Source organism: Egretta garzetta, unplaced genomic scaffold (assembly GCF_000687185.1).
Source record: "Egretta garzetta isolate BGI_Z169 unplaced genomic scaffold, ASM68718v1 scaffold79, whole genome shotgun sequence".
Classification (NCBI taxonomy): Eukaryota; Metazoa; Chordata; class Aves; order Pelecaniformes; family Ardeidae; genus Egretta; species Egretta garzetta.
In genome coordinates this window covers 1,932,042-1,950,839 of record NW_009260791.1, presented here as the reverse complement: position 1 = coordinate 1,950,839, position 18,798 = coordinate 1,932,042, and the positions used below count along the sequence as shown (strand labels likewise).

General features: G+C 39.2%; 1 protein-coding gene across 1 annotated transcript; it reads left to right on the top strand.

Annotated features, from left to right (window-relative positions):
* On the top strand, positions 1-4,538 carry LOC104133207 (SRA stem-loop interacting RNA binding protein; the record flags this gene model as incomplete). The annotated part of the gene is made up of 3 exons (XM_009646575.2): positions 1-135; positions 1,910-2,017; positions 3,933-4,538. Coding segments are annotated over 3 exons (303 nt in total), but the record flags the coding sequence as incomplete, so codon positions are not given.
* Positions 4,539-18,798: the final 14,260 nt, after the last annotated feature.

The following is an 18,798-nucleotide window of genomic DNA, read 5'->3' as shown; positions in this document are numbered from 1 at the left end:
GCTGCGCGGGGGTGCCGGGCCCGTGGGTCCGGCCCGTGGGTCCGTGTAACCGGGTGTGTGTGCGTTTCCCCTGCAGAGGAGCTGAAGGAGTACTTCTCCCAGTTCGGGTCCGTGCAGAGGTGCCAGCTGCCGTTTGTGAGTACCCGCTCGTCCTCCAGGCCGCTGTTCGTGTCTTCTGGGTAAAACGGGCTTGGTCCTGCTACTGGGGCCCTGCCCCGAAGCCGGCTCCCCCGCTTCCCCGGAGCTGCTTTCTGGAAGCCTCTTCTTGTGCTCTAGTCAGGTTTTCGGGGCTCGCCACCTTTAGTTCCTTCTCCTAGTGGGTGCCACCACTTGTCTGCGAGCTGTAGGCCTCATTGAAGCTTAGCGGTTTCCATTAGCTTTAAAGAGCTTTAGAAAGCACATCCCTCAGATACTGTTGGTGCTGCCATCTCTGAATAATTAACCTAAAAGTGCTTTGAGCTTCTCTGTCATGGTGTTGCCTTTCTTCTGACAAAGAATAAAGTGTTTATATGCCTGGTCTTACTGGCCTAAAAAAATCTAAAAAGTGTGGGTATGAACCTACAGTCTTTTCCTGCTGCCTCATCTAGAGTTCTGGGCTGACACAAAAACCCCAACCTCTTCAGGATGCTCCCAAGCTGTCAGCTCTTCATGCCTCTACCATTTATTTATCTTCTGAGCACAAAGCTCAGGGATAAGAGTATCTAGTGCAGTTTCTTAGAGATGAACAGTCAAAAAAAAGCGTTCCTTTCCCACTCTGTTACGAGTAAGTTGCAGGTCATTGCTGAAGGAGTAGAGGTTCTCTTGCCCGCCTGTGTTTCTCCATGTGAAGTAATGGTCTCCTAAGCTCAGTGTGTAGTGAATTTCAGTTATTGAGCTGATGGGTTCACTCTCCATTGAGGACTAGTTTGGAAATAGAGAAAGATAGTTGGAAACAGTCTGGTTATTTCTAAACACCGAAGCTTAGGTGTCTGCCTGCCAGACTGTTCCTCAGGCCCAGGACAGAATGTGTTGCTTCATTGTGAAGTCTGGCAGCTTACCATAAACCTGCCTCCATTGCTGATTAAAGCTGAATTGATACACATATGCATATTTTGATTCAGTGATGACTTCAGGAGTGTTCATTCTTGCTTAAAACTGCCAGAGGTACAAAAATCTGCCAGCAGTGTAAGATACTCTAATTAAGACCTCACTGGGATACTGAAATGGGGCAGTGTGACTACAGTACCTTGTGGGTGAAAACTTCACCTGTATTTGGAAGTGCTGCCAGTTATGCCTGATGATCAGTGAATTCAGCTGCAGAGCAGTTGTTAACTCTGATGGGGATCAGAACTGGGATAGAAGGCACTTTGGTAGACCTGGCTTTTCTGTGTTATCTCCTCTTTATTGACAACTGTCTCTTCTGACTGGCAAGTTATTCTTAAAAATAACTTTTTTCTTTTCAGGGCAGTTGGTGCTTGTCATCTCGAATTGCAGCCTGTTTTCTTAGCATCTTAAGCAGCTGCTTTATCTTGCTAATGCATTTCAAGTACAGTTGCAGGCTTATTTTCAAATTGGGCAGCCATTTAAATGTCAGTTCTGTTGTGACTGTCTTAATAGTAGATAACTACTGCAGTTTGAAACAACGAGCTATGTATTATTCCAGTCTTCAACTATAACTTAAAATCTTAAAATCTTTTTTTTTTTTTATGATTACTGGACTCAGATTGAGAGAAAGGGATGCAGAACAGCCCTGTATGCTGTCAATGAGAGTAAATGTCTTGAAGTGTGAAAAAGGCTCCTGAAACAGCAAGTGCGCTGATTTCTCTGATAATTTCTGAATTGAAATTGAATTTCTATAGAGAGTTTTTAATAGCCTATGTGAATATTTCCTACAGTAATTGGATTTTATTTTTTTTATACTGGTAACTAGGACAAAGATACAGGCTTTCACAAACGTTACTGCTGGATTAAATTCTCGACTCCACAAGATGTTCAGAATGTATTTCAGAAGGACTCCCACATACTTGAGGGTGCCAAGGTAATATGCTAATTCCTTTAATGAAGTAATGTAATGAATTGAGCTCTTTAATTCTGCCTTTGGTTGGACACAGTAACATCAAAATATTGCCATACTAATTCCAAGTGCAATTAAGCATTTTGCCACTTAGTGTGCTTTTAATGTGTTTTAAATAATTAACAGTTTTGTTTATTTCCCCCCCCCCCACACACTCTTCTTGTTAGGGTCTGAGATCATTAGATACCACAGAAATCACGTACCAGAGGTCAAAGCCTCCTGCTAAGCTAAAGGAATATGAATGCAGTAAGACTGTTCAGGAATTGCCATGCAGCTAATTATTATTTGTAATACAGGTTGCTACAGGTGGATTCCAACATCAGTTTGAATGTTGGGTAGGAGGGGAAAGATGACAAAGAATGTAAAGCTAAGCTTTTAACTTAGTGAAAATTAATTTTTTTTTTCAGCCATCATTTCTTACAGGAAAAAATCACCTACCTGCTTTCATGTGTTCAAGATAACATTAAATTAGCTTTGGCGTAGCTTTTTTGTTTTTTACTTGATGTCTCTAACATTTTAATTGTTAGTAAAGGAAAAAATATGGCACTTTGGCAATCTCAGTGCATTAGTGTATGGTAGCAAGAGACAGTGTACACCATCAGTGAAAAACCTTTGGTCTAGTAGCCATAGGAAGGTGGCTGTCATTTACGGGTCAGTTAGAGCCAGACAACTACACCATCTGGCTTCACTATAGCAAATAAATAGAGCAAAGAAATGGCCATCCCACTGCTTTCCAAACATTTAGTAAGCAGTGGTATTAACAGATAAGGATACAAGGACAGTGAGTCAATGGCTGCCCAAAGCCATTAATAAATTAACAAGTCTCATGTCAAAATCATTAGAAACTTGCATCTAGTATGTTCACTAAATAGGGGCAAATTACTAAGGGGATTTTCTTGTAGACATGCATGTGCTGCAGTTGACCAAGCTACTCAGACTTAGTAGAGAGTGAAACCATGAGCAACAATCAGTTTGGTATATAAGCAGGCTGCTTGAATAATTAGTAAGAATTCTTCAATATCCTTCTGACAACTAGTTTCTCCTTTTGAGACTTGCAATGCTAGGAGATGGTAAGAGTAAAATTAATTGGCCAGAAACTTCAGGGATGCAGTATGTTGATTGTGGTAAAGTATTTTGCTTGACAAGACTACAGTGGAAGTCTTCATTGGTTGTGGTTACTTCAGTACCTATTCCTAAGAAGAGCTGACCTGTGAGTTACAGCTGTGGTGCAAAAATGGAAGCAGAAATTAAGGAGTGGCTTGCTGACTTCAGACTTAAACTGTAACAAGTCAGGCAACAGGCTGATAAATTGGGCTGAAAATAACTAGGGTGTTATTTGTATGTAATTATCAAAATAAGTACTTGGAATAGCATAGATGAGTATTTAGTATCAATTTCTTGGAAATAATTTTGCTGCTTTTTATTCTTGAAGCTGTAAGACAGCCACATTCACTTAACTGCCTAGGTTTTGAGGACTATACTCCTGAGAGGTGGAAAAGCTAGAGGCTTCTTTATAGTGTAATAAAAAGAAGGGAGGCAGTATTTAGCTTTCTTCATTTCTTCAAAAATCCAAGCTTTGCTAGAAGCAAAATACATGAGTACTTCTCCCACTTTGTTCTAGGCTAGGTCTAGACAGTTACCTTCTATTAGTTCCACTTGAAAACACAAGGTTTTAAGATGTATTTTGCTGATACAGCTAGCAATTGCAAATTATACTCAACTTTCCCATCAGGAGCTTAGCATTTGTGGTTATGGCATATGAAACTGAATTGGTTATAAAGCCATCTTCTGCTTTCCATATGAATGTTTTAGAAGATCAGAAATGAAAAATACCAAGCCTTCTTGCCTAACTAATTTTAGTAATTTCCATTGTTTTCAGCTCACTCTCAAACAGCAGCTCGGGAGAAGACGAAGTCAGAGACAGAATCAAAGTGAGTGAGTGGTGGAAGGAGGCTTTATTTCACTAAATGTAAAGAAACTAAAATAAAGACTACTTGAGAAACTATGAATGAGTATTTGTTTTAAAACAGAATCCAGCTGTTTCCCCTCCTTGTTCAAATAAACTATATAGCCATACTAAAGAAACACTGACCCATAAACTCCCTAGCATCCATTACAGCATTAAGACAGTAATTATGTACAGCAGGAAAGCTTTTAACAGATGAATAAAAGCTTTAGCTACCTACAAAAACTAAAGCTGTAGGAAGGGGCTACATTCTTACCCTGAGATGTTGGGCAACAGGGAATCAGCAAAGTCAGAGTACTGGCTAAAGAATTCCCTTCTGAAATGTTTCAAAGTGGTCTCCATTCCTCCACTCTCCAGGGGTAGCTGTCCTATGTAGAAGAATTAGTGTGTGCATATATATCCACACGACAAGAGTTGTGAACTGCTGGGTTACAATGCCATCCCCCTATACACCTCTGATATTAAAAATGCCTTTTGCATGAAGTCCAAGCTTGGAGTCCATTTCTCTACCTCTCAAGGAGCAGAGGCATTCAGTCCTTCCTCCTCTTTTTGCTCTCATGCTCATGTTCTTTAGGGCGGCTGCTATCCGATGGCCGTTTAGAACCACCATGCTGCTTAGCTTCTTCCAGAAACTTGTCCAAACCAAATGGATCCTCCTCAAATTGAACTGGTCCGTCTCTGCCCCTCCCTCTGGTGTTACGATCTGAGTTAGAAAACTCTTTGTCGGGAACAAACCTGCAGGAAAAGAGGTGATGCTCATTTGATTGTAAATTCAGAGCGCTACTTAAGAGTATTTCTAAACTTTGTTTTCTTACCTATTGGTCCTTATTCGAGCCTCTAGATCATCACCGTACATGTCCTTATCCAAGTTTTTACTTGGCCTGTAGATGTTTTGGGCCATATCCTTGCCACTTCTCCAAGGCTGGTCATAAACATTATAAATTTCATCCTCTCCTCCAGCAAAGCCACTGTCCATTCCCTGTGAAGAAGAAAGAACAACAAGCAATGTAACACAAATGAGTTTATTTTAACATCGAGATACACTAACGGTGTCACACAGAGATGGTATTGTGTGATTTACTATGGATTTCAAATGGGATCAAGCACTTCATTAGGATACGAGTGGTTTTGGGTCTGGGATTAAGTCCAGAGAACACGACACAATCATTACAAGCCTTGGTCAGGGCTATTTCTACTCTTCCAGAAAGCAACAGGAAAGATTACAGGCTGTTCATATTTCAGAATAATGGATCGTTTCAGCCTGCCCTTCAAGTACAGCTGTCTATAATAGCCAAGTACAACCGTACAGAAGTGTGTATTATTCAGAATTTCTGGAAAACATGATTTAAGCTGAGTGATCCAAATCACACAGAGGGTTATGTAAACTGTGAAAGTAGAAGTGCCTGCTCGTTCACTTTGATTCATCAGCTTTCCCTTCTGCCTGCAAGTCTTTCATTGGAGATGTGAAAAAGAATGATTGACAAACTGCAGGTCTATTCAGGGACTTTCTGAAGCCTGATCTACTTTTTAATCTCTGAATGGTATGAAGTTCAGGGAAAATAAATGTTGCTGCTTTAACTGTATCTTCAGAAGGATTTTTAACATAAGCAATAATGGGAATAAAAGTATTTACTTGCTTCTCTCTCAGAGCAGATTTCCCTTAGTCAGTAATTTGTACAAAAGAAAAAAAAATGAGGTCGCTGCAGCTTGAAGGCAAAATAGCTTCCTTCTCCCCATTCCCCAGTGAGAAAAAACACAGAATAACCCACTTTAATCCAGTTATACATTCAGAATATTCCATTTTGGTTGCATCAGCTACGGATAAAGGAGATCAATAGTTTCCTAGCCAGTTACGTAGAGATTCTTTCAGAGTGTACTGACACTAACGTGAGAACAAGGTCCCTTTAGTATTCTACCCACACCCACTAAGGAAGGCCGAGTGTGTTCTCACAGAAAGCTACACAGCTGTGAAAAGGTATTTTTACCTTGCTCTGGTTGAACAGCCTCTGGTCGTACTGGATTTCATTGGATGGCCTGGGGTTGGGTACCCCTAGGGCAATAACTTCACTGATATCTCTGTTCTCATTTCTCTGCAGCTTTGACCTGAATTAAAAATTTTAAGTTTTATTAGGTCAGTAAGCCATATTTGTTGACATGCTCAGCTGCAACCTCATCCTGTATTAGTTGCTGACAATGTGCCTCAGGAGCCAGACTGTTGCCCTTCCTTACTAGGTAACATTTAAAATTTGTCTCCTGGCAAAGGAAACATTTGGAAAAGTTATGTTCAGCTGGATATGACATTTAAATTTGCTTTCCGCTATCTGCAATGTACATCAAGCTGACTTGGTCTAAAATGTCATATTTATTTTTTGCAAGAACCAGTGTAATTATATTCTGGGAAGGCTGAGCAATCTAATTTTAAGATATTAGAGATTTTAAGCCTCCAGAAACCATTCGTGCTCAGAAATCTCACTGGCTTTGGCAAACAAGATACTTCTGCCTACACTCATAAATCTAAGCTTACTTCAAATGAACAGCTTCAGGAAACAAAGCCACTAGTGCTACTCTGTTCTCACTGAAGTTACAGGATCCAGGTTTCAACCTTTGCTGTCAACATTTTAATTAAATCTGAATATACTGAAGTTCTGCTAATGAAAAACCCACCCAAACCCAACAAACCCCCATTCCGCCATTCATCTGGAAAATTCTAAATTTACAGGAGTGTCCTGCAGTACTCTAACACAGTAATATAATTTCATACAATGAATAAATGATGAGTATCTCCATGAGGTAAAATTCAGGCACTTGCATCAAGGAAAAGGAGAAAGCCCAGTGTAGCAGCTTCCCTAGTAGGGAAGGCAGTGCCAGTACGGGAATAAAGCAGCTTTCTTCTGTGACTCACCTTTTGTCAGGGGCTGCCCTAGAAAGATTTCTGTCATGCTGCCTCTCTTTGCGCCGGTCATGTCTGATTTCATCTCTTTCTCTAGCTTCGCCATCCTCTAAACAAATGCAAGATTGCTCATTACAGACAAATATTTGAAGTTTAAGTTAATTATGCCACAGACATTGGCACAGCAATTCAATTCAGTATTCTTTCGCAGAACAGAAACGACCCTCAGCACTATTTAAACTGTTACACTTCAAATTAAACAACTGGAAAGCCACAGCTTTCTTAAGTCACAAGCAATTAACTGTCCTTGACAAGCGCGTTAAAGTAGACATATCCAGTAACTATGTTCTCTCAACTTTCAAGAGCTTAGAATACTTGTTCATCTAGGAAATATCATCCTAAAACACCTACAGATCACTGTATCATACTTTTATCTCTTAATTGTAAAAACATCATTCAAACACAGTTGTGGTTTAACCTGGCAGGCAGCTGAACGCCACACAGCCATTCGCTCGCTCCTCCTCTGTCCCCAGTGGGATGGGGGAAGAGAATCAGGGGGGAAAAAAAAAAAAATTAAATTCGTAGGCTGAGATAAATACAGTTTAATAGGACAGGAAAGGGGCAGGGGGAAGAGATAAAAGAATACACAAAGTAAGTGATGCACAATGCAATTGCTCACCACCCACCGACCAATGCCCAACCTCAGTATCACAGAATCACTCAGAAGGGAGCCTCTAATTCAACCTCCTGCTTTTGTGCTGAAGTCAAATCAGGTTGCTCAGGCTTTGCCCACTCAGCCAAACCTCCAAGGATAGAGATTGCCAGCCTCCCTGGGCAGCTTGTTCGCACTGCTTCTTGTCCTCATGGTGAAAATTTTTCTCCTTGCCCATAGCTGGAACCTCCCACTCCAACTTTTGACCACTGTCTCATCCTTCCAACGTGGAGCTTAGTGAAGAGCCCTGATTGTCTCCTGTAGGTATGGGAAAGCTTCTGGTAGGCCCTCCCCAAGCCTATCTTCTCCTGGCAGAACAAGCTTGATTCTCTCAGCATCTCCTCGCTGGGCAGATGCTTTAGCCCCCTGACATTTTGGTGGCCCTCCACTGAACTAACTCCTGTTTGTCAATATCTGTATTGTACCTGGGGGCCCATAACTGCACCCAGTATTCCAGATGCAGTCTAACAGGTCACCGGTAAAAGGAAATTACTACTTCCCTTGACCTACTGGTTACACTCCAGCAGAAACAGCTCAGTATGCCCTTAGCATTACTGCTGCCGGAGCACATTGCTGGCTTCTGTTTAGCATATTGTCCACTAGGACTCCCAGGTCCTTTTCAACAGTGGCTCTCCAGCTGGCCAGTCCCCAGCCTGTTGGGAAGAGGTTACTCCCTCCCAGCTGCAGGACTTGGCATTATATGACCATATCCTCCACCTTTTAGTAATAATGAGAGATCATAGCTGCTCTGTAAGTTCAGCATCTTGATCTTTGAAATGTCGTTTCAATCATTATCACAATGGTTATGATTTAGTCAGGTTAGCAGTTTTTGGGCCTAGTGGCCAACAGAACTTCTGTTCTGCAAGACCAGTTATAACACTGCAAGATACAGACTATTGCATTTACCATCTCTGAGAACTTAAAGATGGTTTAGTTATTGTAAACAAAGTTGCTCTTCATCTGCAACAAGCCTTTTCTAAAAAAAAAAAATAATAATTAGAACAGTCCATGAAAGCCATTACTTGTGCTGATCCACTAACAACTCTGAAATTCTCAACAAGATCCTAAACCTGTATGCACTGACATACTGCTGTGAGGTTCAAATTCAGATCTCATCAAACTAGCCACTTAACGATCAAGACATGAAGAACAGATGTCATGCTTAGAAATTACAGTTGATATTTAGGCATTATAAGTTCTTGGGTTATTTCTCCAAACCGACTCTTCGGAGTGTGAACAAAAACCCAATACACCCATAGCATCTTAATAACAAAGAAACATACCTTTTTCAACATGGGTTTTGATCCCTGCTCTTCTCTCCCTGGCTTTCTGAGCCATTTCTCGGAGCTTCTCCTCATGTTTCTCCTTTTCTTTCTGAGCCATCTTCCTTTCCACCTGGGCACGCATCTCTACAGCCTCACGAGCCTGCACACATAACACATAGTTAAAATGGCACAAAGATAGCACCTGGGATGCAAGCAGTTCTTTTGTCATAGAATTGTCTGGTAAACATGGCAGGAATCAAGCCACAAAGATGAAGTGCAAAGCCAGACAGCCACAGCAATTAGAGCTGATAAACAAGACCCATGACCTCCAGTAATTTAACCCACACTGAGCCACTGATTCAGAGATGGTGGGGATAAGACCTTATGTCTTCTGTTAGCCAAGAAGCAGGACAAACCAAAAATCCATAGACTATTCACAGTTGATTTTCCCAAGCCAATAAAAATACAAAGAAAGTAAAATCACATGGAACAAAACAGTTTAAAGAACCACCTCACCTTTCTGTCAGCTATATAGAGAGCCTCAGCAAGCTTGGCAAAATTTTCATTAATATGAACAGTCTGCAATCCTCTGCCATCTGCAGCCAGACGCTTGTCTAATGGAATGGTGTAACCCTGTAATGGAAAGAGAGAGGCAATTCATCACAGAAACTAACATTATTTGTAATAACAAACATTATTACATTTATTGTGTGAGAAAACAACACACACACAAAACTCACATCATTAATACGCCTCAATGGACCTCCTTTATTCATCAAATTCATACCAGCTAATACTAAGCTCCTCTCCAATTCCACACTCCCTCCAATGAATCAAGTTCCATCAAATGACAGTTTTCGATCGAGAAGGTCCACTCTTTGCTTTGTATTAAGAACTACTGATAATATATTTCCTAGGGTCTAAGCTGTTTTACTATCTGTGCTTGAAAACTTTTCCCTGAACTGTTTTTATACCTGTTAAGGGGTTAGCAGATTCAACTGTGAAAGGGGGAAGGCTGCCAGCAAAAGCAAGAGACACTAACTGCCAATTTTGCCTTCAAAAGCTGAAACCTACAAGTATTTATAGATGATATTTTAAGAATTTTGAGAGTGCTCTACAAATTTTTGCTTTGGTTTTAGCATCTGTAACCTAAAATTTGATCTACTAATTAGTTTCAGTCCCAGTTATACAGCTGTGTCGGGGCAGAAATAAAAATCAACATCCAACACACAGCTTTTCCTTCCTCCATTTGAAGAGGCTGCTTCTTAACAAGAGCTTGGTAAGTCTGAGAACAATTAGATCAGCTACTGCAGCAAATTATAAATTCTCCCTTCTCTCTGAACATAAACTTATCAGCTGATAAAAATCAAAGGGACAGGACAAACCTACTCAAACAAGAAATAAAAATAGCTAAGCTAACCAGTGATGAAAATTAATTAGTGAAAGAATGCAACAAGGAGAACTTTCGAGAAATTCGGACTGCAGTATTAAAAAGAAACATGCTTGGTTCTCTGTGAATTACCCTTCCTTTTTTTTCAGTTTAGATGGCTTTACTTTGTGCGCTTCACAGACTTTGGATTCAGACTCCACACACTGTACTGTTATGGGGATTTTAACTAATGCCATTTTTTCCTCTCAAAATACATAATCTCTGCCATGCAGTAATACATTCTCTCTCAGTTCTATACTCCTGCCAATTTGACAGCCCTGATATCCAAAGAGAGAAAAACTGAGCTGTACAAATGTGTGTTCTCCATGCTGGAAGCAGCCAGTTTACCTAATTCTACAGGTTTAAAACAAGTATTATTCAAGCTTAAATCATTCCTAGAACTCTCCCAGCAGGGTGCAATATAAGAAAGGTGAATTTATGACAACTTAATTACCTTTGCATTTTTCCAGTTTGAAATGCATGGAGGAATTTTCCACTCTTGCTGCTCTTTCACAGTCATCTGATTTAAGAGAGGAAGCAAAGTCATCTTTAGATTTATAGCAGAAGGAAACAGTGTTTTCTTTCTCAAAGGCAGCTATGAAACTATTGAAATAAATTTGAGTACAACGTTCAGGACACCGTTACAAAAACATCAACCCTTCTTAGCAGCAATAAAATGTTAATTTCTGCACTGTACCTTTGCCAACATTGAATAAAGTCATAACAGCTTTTCAGCCACCCTCTTAAACTTTCATCACAAAGACTAGAACTCACAGCCAGTTTGTTAACATTTGCACATTTAATGGCAGTTCAAGTTGTAGGAAACTGATGAACCACCACCACACTCATCTCTCAGAAGGAACACTTAATAGTATTGTCTAAAAGCAGCATCAGTGAGGCTAAAGCCTCAGTCAACTCATCCATGCCATGGACAAGTCCACCAGTTGCAGCCCTGTATAAAATATACGAGATATCTACTCAACCTCTGACAAGGTACATAGGAAGAGAGCTACTTTCAGAACTGCCCAAAAAAACCTGAAAAGACTGCACCAGGCACCAAGCTTATCACTTAACATCACATCAAAAGAGAAGAGTGCACACAAAGACAAGGTGCACAGAAATAAACTAGACCAAAGTAGAATTTGTAAACCCATTGAGAATTCAAAACTGAGAACAGCTATGGCATTTCATACCTTTCTGCTAGGAGAGTGCATTACAGGTGCTGGAGGAGAAGGCGGTCCACGTGGAATCTTCTTGTTAATTCTGAACAATTAAGAAACAATACAATCAGCATATTGTATATAGAAGTATACTACATAATCTTCTATTTGCCATGAATAAATTTTGAATACTTACTTGAATCTTGGAGGCTCCATAGGGTCCTTCTGCATTTCCACCATCCGAATAACTCTTTGTTTTGCTCCAGAGTTGAAGGCAACGCCTTGCTGGGATGGTGTGTACCTGAATAAAGCAATCAAAGCGCTCAGTTCTCTGCTCACAGCTAGATATTCCTTTCCCACCTCCATTTTCACACAGTTCACTGTTCTAGCTGCACTTTGACTTTATCCACACCAGTTTAAGGCTTTTCACTGTGAACGCCAGGAGCAGGTAACTGCACAGAGGATAACTGACTGAATGCAGAGAATCAGCTACACCAGACAGAATATATCTTCCCAGGGCTATACTCTCCTGTTTTAACCTAGATTCCAAAGTAGAAGAAACAAACTAAAGTAGAAGAAACAAACTAAAGTAGAAGAAACAAACTAAAGTAGAAGAAACAAACTAAAGTAGAAGAAACAAACTAAAGTAGAAGAAACAAACTATCAGAATACACAGAGCATGTCACAATACTCTTTACCTATGTCTGTGAATCCCTGGTGACTACTTACCAGTCATTAAGAAACTTTTCACATGCTTTTTTTTCAGAATTCACCCCAGGCCAAGTCTAACCCTGCCATGAAATTTTTCTGTGTTTACAGCAGAAAATCATCATAAATGAGTATCAGCCTCCTAGTAATTCCAATTCTTTGCATTTGCTCATTTTATATAAGGGAAGAACCTTGTTACATGCTATGTCTTGGGTTGAAAATCCCAGTAAAGAGACTGTTTCTTGGGCAGTATCATTCAGAGTGCTCCCTGTCAAATCTACATTTTGTTGCTAAAACAGTAACCCCTCCACAATGTGCCACAACTCATGATATGTTAAGACATATATCAAGACACTTCCAACTAGATTATTATTACGGGGTTAATTCAAAATACATAAGCCAGTTTCATATTACTTCCAGAAGAACCAAATTCAAGAGGAATTTCTGTTCTCAGAAATTCAAGGAATATCCTAATTTTATTCAATCTTATGCGTAACGACACCTTACACACACACCAGCACTACATACCGAATGTACTGTGCAGGAGCTAGTTTGTCAGCTGCTCTAACTGGCATGGCTGCCGCAACTTTTTGGGACACTGATTTCTCCAAAGCTGCTCTTGTCTTCTCTGTTATCTAAAGACAAAAGTACCACACAATACATCTCATCACACATGCAAGACATAAAATAATCCTCTGATAACCAGGCACATCAGTGCATGTAATACCTCTCTAATTGCCTCCTCATCTGGTCTTTGCAGTTCAGGATCGTCCACATTCATGACCTCTTTTGGCACAAGATCTGTGTATTTGCTGTAAATAACCTGAAAGACATGATATTTTATCAGCGCTGCTGAACAGAATCATAGAATCATTTAGGTTGGAAAAGACCTGCAAGATCATTGAGTCCAATGATGGACTGCCAAGTCCATCACTAAACCATGTCCTTAAGCACCACGTCTACACATCTTTTAAATACCTCCAGGGATGGTGACTCAATCGCTCCCCTGGGCAGCCCATTCCAACACCTGGCAACCCTTTCGGTGAAGAAATTTTTCATATATCCAATCTAAACCTCCCCCAGCATAACTTGAGGCCACTTCTTCCCCTCCTATTCTTCTCAACATATTCTTCAATGACTCCCATAGAACAAGAATATACTCTAGACCCCAGATGCAATAATCGAAGAAAAGAAGCAATTTGATTAAATATAATTATGTAAATCACTCTCAGAGCTAGGATTAGACACCAGTTTCCTGTTTCCCTTTCCTACTCTCCTCCTTTTTAGGCTCCCCAGGACAGACAGAAAAATCCACATTTGTACTTCTGTTTTCAAGAATTACTTAAGAATTTGGTACAAGCCTTTTTTAGCACCTAGATTTTTTTCATATTATATTTGTTATGTTCTTGAAAAAATAAATGCTTGAGAAATCTGTTCTTTACACTTTCCCTCATATGGGTACTTCAGTCGTCATACAACAAGCAGCTAGCTGTCACTAGCTTTAAGCCTCGATTTTAAATACAGGGAAAGAACACTATTACATGGCTACAGGGAAAAATGTATTGTATTGCATTAATGTTTCATGTTTGTCCAACAAAATAACATCAGAAAGTCTTAGTTCAAAGGGTTAGAAGTCATTACAACTTATTCCAAGTTCATTAGGAAGTGCATGTCCAAGTATGAAACTGACCTTTAGCCTCCACATTGATTGGTCACACAAGAGCCATTTACTGCTTCTTATCCTTCACTCCTAAAATTTTAATCCTTTACATTATTATCAATAATATCCTAGCTTCTCACATGCTGAATGAACACAGATGAAAAGCAGTGTTCCTCTAAGGTAAGTAAGTCCAAGTGTCTTGCTGCATGAAGAAAAAAGTATGCTGAAAGAGCTCAGGGTATCCCAGAAGACAAAGAAAATAATAAAAAAAAAAAAAGAAAATCTAAGAGGTGCTCTAAAAACTACAGTACACTGAGGTACAAATGTACATGAAGTAGTTAAACCCTAAAATAGGGTTTATGCAGTAGGGTCGTGCAAGTGACAAGCTGCATTAATGTGGAAGAAATCCATAATATGGATTAAACTAGCCTGAAAATACCAAAATTTTTGTCTCTATCAAAAACTCAATACACTTCCATGTTTTAACTGGAGTCCTTTTTTGAGGTCATATAGATAGGCAGATAAAGATGTTGCACTGTGTTGTTTTTCTAGATATTTACCTTATTTTAATAGTAATGCCGAGACATTTTATTCATCTAAGATAAAGAGGAGACTGGCAATGTTTGATATTGTAGTATGCCCATTCACTACCATTTATAATCTACAAAATTTAAAGAAAGCATGAGCCTGTATTTCAGATATTTCATTTTGATTGGTACTGCAAAGCAGAATCTCCTAGGCAGAAACAAAATGCTCAATTTTTGCTACAGCTAGATGATTCCTTCTCTGGCTGGGGCAGCCTTAACAACCAGCAATTAGAAATCTGCATGCCACTGCCATCAGAAAGAGAACAATCTTACCTAACTAGTTGTGTAAGACACTGTAGCTCATGGTAGGATTTAGACATAAATCACATTCAGAGTTTCACAAGAGACCTGACAGACACAAGCGTCTTGACAGAAACTTCTTAATTTGTAACAGATAAATGCCTCCCCTCAACATATTTTATTCTATATATCCAGAGCTGCCCTGTACAGTGCTCATCAATCCTACGTGTAAATTGAGAAGCTACCACCAAGCATTGCAGAACAAATTCCTTCCTTATCAAAAGGATGGTTTATGAAACACACAACATTTTAGAAGTAATTACAATTACCTGGTTGGAAGCCTGGCACACACACCAGAGAAAGAAAAAAAAACAACCTGGCAACAAGCTCTCAAACCAAGCCCTACCATGAAGGTAAATACATGACAAGCGATGAATACTTTTGATTATTTTAGATATGTTCATGTTCACTTGTCCTGTTCCATCACTGTCACAGGAGTTCCTTCAGCAATGGAATTACTCTCTCTTGTGAATGTTTCAATTGAATTCACAATCCTGAGAAAAAACTGTAGGTAAGATTTGCAGTCCTTTTTTTCTCCTTTAATATCTAAGCTGCAGCCTTGGGCCACTAAGAAGAAATCCAACTCCTGCACAGAAAAAAAAATCATCCTTGCCAGAAAAAAAAAAATGCACCCAATAGTTCCACTCCTTGATTTCACTCTCTCTTTTGTCTTAATAAAAACACAGGAAGCAATTACATGCCCTTATTTTCCTAATAAGGGAACAGAGCATCAGTCTCACCAAAATATATCAATTATTGATGCATTATTTTAGCCTGGCTTTTAGTCATGCGAATAGAGAAAGTATTGGAAGAATCTACAGCAGCACAAGAGCTAACCACACAGCTAACCCTGGAAATCCTTCATCTGGACAACCAGACGTAACTCAATCCTTGGATCCATAAGGTCATGTACCCAGGTTCATCAACATTATCCAGCATTTCATGTCCAGCAAACTTTCTGCTAGCCCCAAACAGAAGGCTTGTCAAACTACCTCATTTACATCAGCATTTTCCAAGGAAAATTCTCTGAAGCAACTATTTTTTAAATATGTAAGGCAACAGATGCAACTGAGGTGAACCACAGCAATAGCAGAAACTGCTGACCAGCCACCTAGATATTGGGCCCAGGTGATCGAACTGCTGCCTCTACAAGGTGGCAGAATACTAAATTCAACTTAAAAGAAACCAATAAAACATAGCAAAAGCTAAATTTGCAAGTAGCTCATAGAATAGGATCAGAAACTCTATCTCATTTCTGGCAGGCTACTAAGTACCTACTTCTCTTAGCTCTAAGTATTAAGATTGAAAATATATTTGAATTATGACTGCTGCTCTCAGGATAATGAAAGTTCTGTATGTAATCCTACTGACACTGTACTATCAGAAGTTCTCTCTTACAGAAAATATCCCACATTAATCAACTCAACACAGATCACCGAAGAACTGCTCCTCATGACATCCCTGCTAATACTTTCTCTCTCCTGCAAAACAAATCAAACAATAGTTGTGGAATTGTTTCATATATCTAGCTTTCCCTCAGTTTTAACCCCCCTTGAACCACAGTACTTAATTTTTAGCCTCAGCATTTACATCCAACTGGATGCAATCAGAATAAAGCTGATCCAGAAGGTTAGGAAAACCCATTCCCAGGTCCACAGAGTCTAGTTTTGGAAAAGCCACTCATCTCTTCCATCCTGGTAAGTATGGCTACAAAATGAGAATATTACTGCTTCTTTATAGATGCCATTTGGAAAGTTGATGAATGCTTGTACAGATCTTCACAAATCAAATATGACAAATGTTAACAGCTTAAATTTAACTTCACAATTTTCCTAACTCTGAACCAAATAAGGCACAGTGAAAGATTAGTCATTTTTGCCTAAATCCTACCATCATTTCTAGTTCTTTTTCAAATATACTTAGATCCCTATCTGAACAGTTCTACTACAGGAACGTCAAATCTGATGCCATAGGTAGGTAAAGATGTATTTAACAAGTTGTAAAAATTAGGGCTTAACTGCTTTTTTTTTTTTTCTTCTTATTTGCCCTGCAGCTTCCCCAAATTCAGTACAATTATTAATTCTTGTCTACTTATCTGCTTGAAATTATTTTTTATGCTTTGGGATAAGTCAAATTTCTATTTGATATCAAGTGTCAAATGTTTAGTATCACAAAATTCTGTAAGTGTAATTAGCATTTTAGCACCTTCCTCTTGACATATAAGTAAAACCACTACATAAAGTCTGATGGAACCCCAGTGAAAGTCCCCTCAATAAAAATATTGCCACTGCTGTTGTATCTGTTTAGTCCAACTACGTTCTACCACATGACAGCATGGAGTCTGTTTGATTTGAACCGATTTTTCTCAAAGGTACTGCTGTAACTTTAGATGCACGGGATAAGGATATACAAGATGTGATACTTTTTTGACACTCAACTGAGTATTAGTTAAATATAAAATCCTACTGCCATTAACTTTCTGCAACTTTGGCAACTGTAGGATCAATTTAAAACAACAAAAAAATGTATTGGTTAAAAAAGAAGGATTTCCCCTGATATTCTTAGCATGCTCACCCTATTTTTTGTTTGAAAGGTAAAGTTCATGTTTTGTTTTTCTGTTTAGATAGGTTTTTCCCTCTTCCTCATTCGCAACAAGACACAAGGCGTATTACATACCCATAAGCTTTTCAAGGCATCCAAAATTAAAGCAGGAGAAGTCAAATCATTTTGAAAACAACGATTCATACCTATCAACTAAAACACCCTCTGTAGTTAACCCTTTGACCGAGCAGCTGGTCAAACATTTGGTCATGCCTCAGCAGTTTTTCAGTCCCCACATGTGCTTAAGAGAATAGAAGTTTTAATGTAGTCCACTGATACATTTGAAAAGGCAGATACAGATACTCCTCAAAATGGACTTAGAAGACCCAAGTAACTGGTCTCCTGAACACTAGTTAGGACTTCAAGATAAAGCATCATCTCTTTGTTTTTAGAAAGGCTAACGTATACAGGAAATTGAAGTTGGTTCCCATTAAACTCAATGAGAACATTGCCATCACTGAACTTAACAGAAATTTTGGAGTATAATCACTGGTAGGTAGTACTTTCTGCTACAATTAAAAAAATAAAATAAATAAATAAAAAAAGCACCCAGTAATACTGAAAATAGACAGAAGCTTCAAATGTTAAATTAGTAAGACACAGGGTGTAATATTCTGAAGGCTGAACTGTGTTTTCTGTCTTTTTTTTTGCCCCCTCTCTCTAAACACTGAAATGAGACTGCCTGAGATCAGGCTGGTTTTCAGTTTCTTGCCTTCACTGGAAAGCTCTCTAATAAAAGCTGCTAAGCTACCAGGTAAATTTTGTGTAGGGACTCTCACCACTTTTGCCTTACCTTTTAATTATATAAACAGAGAAGATCACATAGTGATCCAGGTCAAAATGCCAATGTCTGTCTGACTTTAAGCAAACAGGACTGTACCTCAAGGAGGCAATCAGTTTGTTGAACGTCAGACCAATGAATTTAAGTATATGCAGTGTGAACATACAACTTTTTGCAGGTATACATTCAAGTCTACATATCTGAAGCAGTATTACCTTGTCCTTTGATTGTCCTTGTCGTGCAATTGCATCGTATTTTATTTTTCCTTCTGCATCCACCTGCACAGCCAAAGCATTGGACATTTTCTTCTTTCGGCCCATATCCAATGGATATTGGGCCACATGGATTTCTGGGAAAGCACCCCCATCTCCAAAATCCTACACAAAAGAAAAAGTAGTGAATGACTGAAACACAAAAACGTAGTATAACATCTGCATGAATGGGAAATGGAATGAAAGAGTGGATTGATTTTAACAAAATGAAACATTGCCAGAATGCTCTGGTAACTTTATTATTTTTCCTGGTAAGAGAGCAATGGACTACAGAACTTCCACTTGCTGAAACACAAGACACTGATGTGCACAGACATCTCGCAGTAACTATTCCCTGCACAGAGTCTTCCACTGGATGTCCCACATTCAACAGTAAGTTACAGAATCAATGTTACTATCAAAGTACTAGGCAGA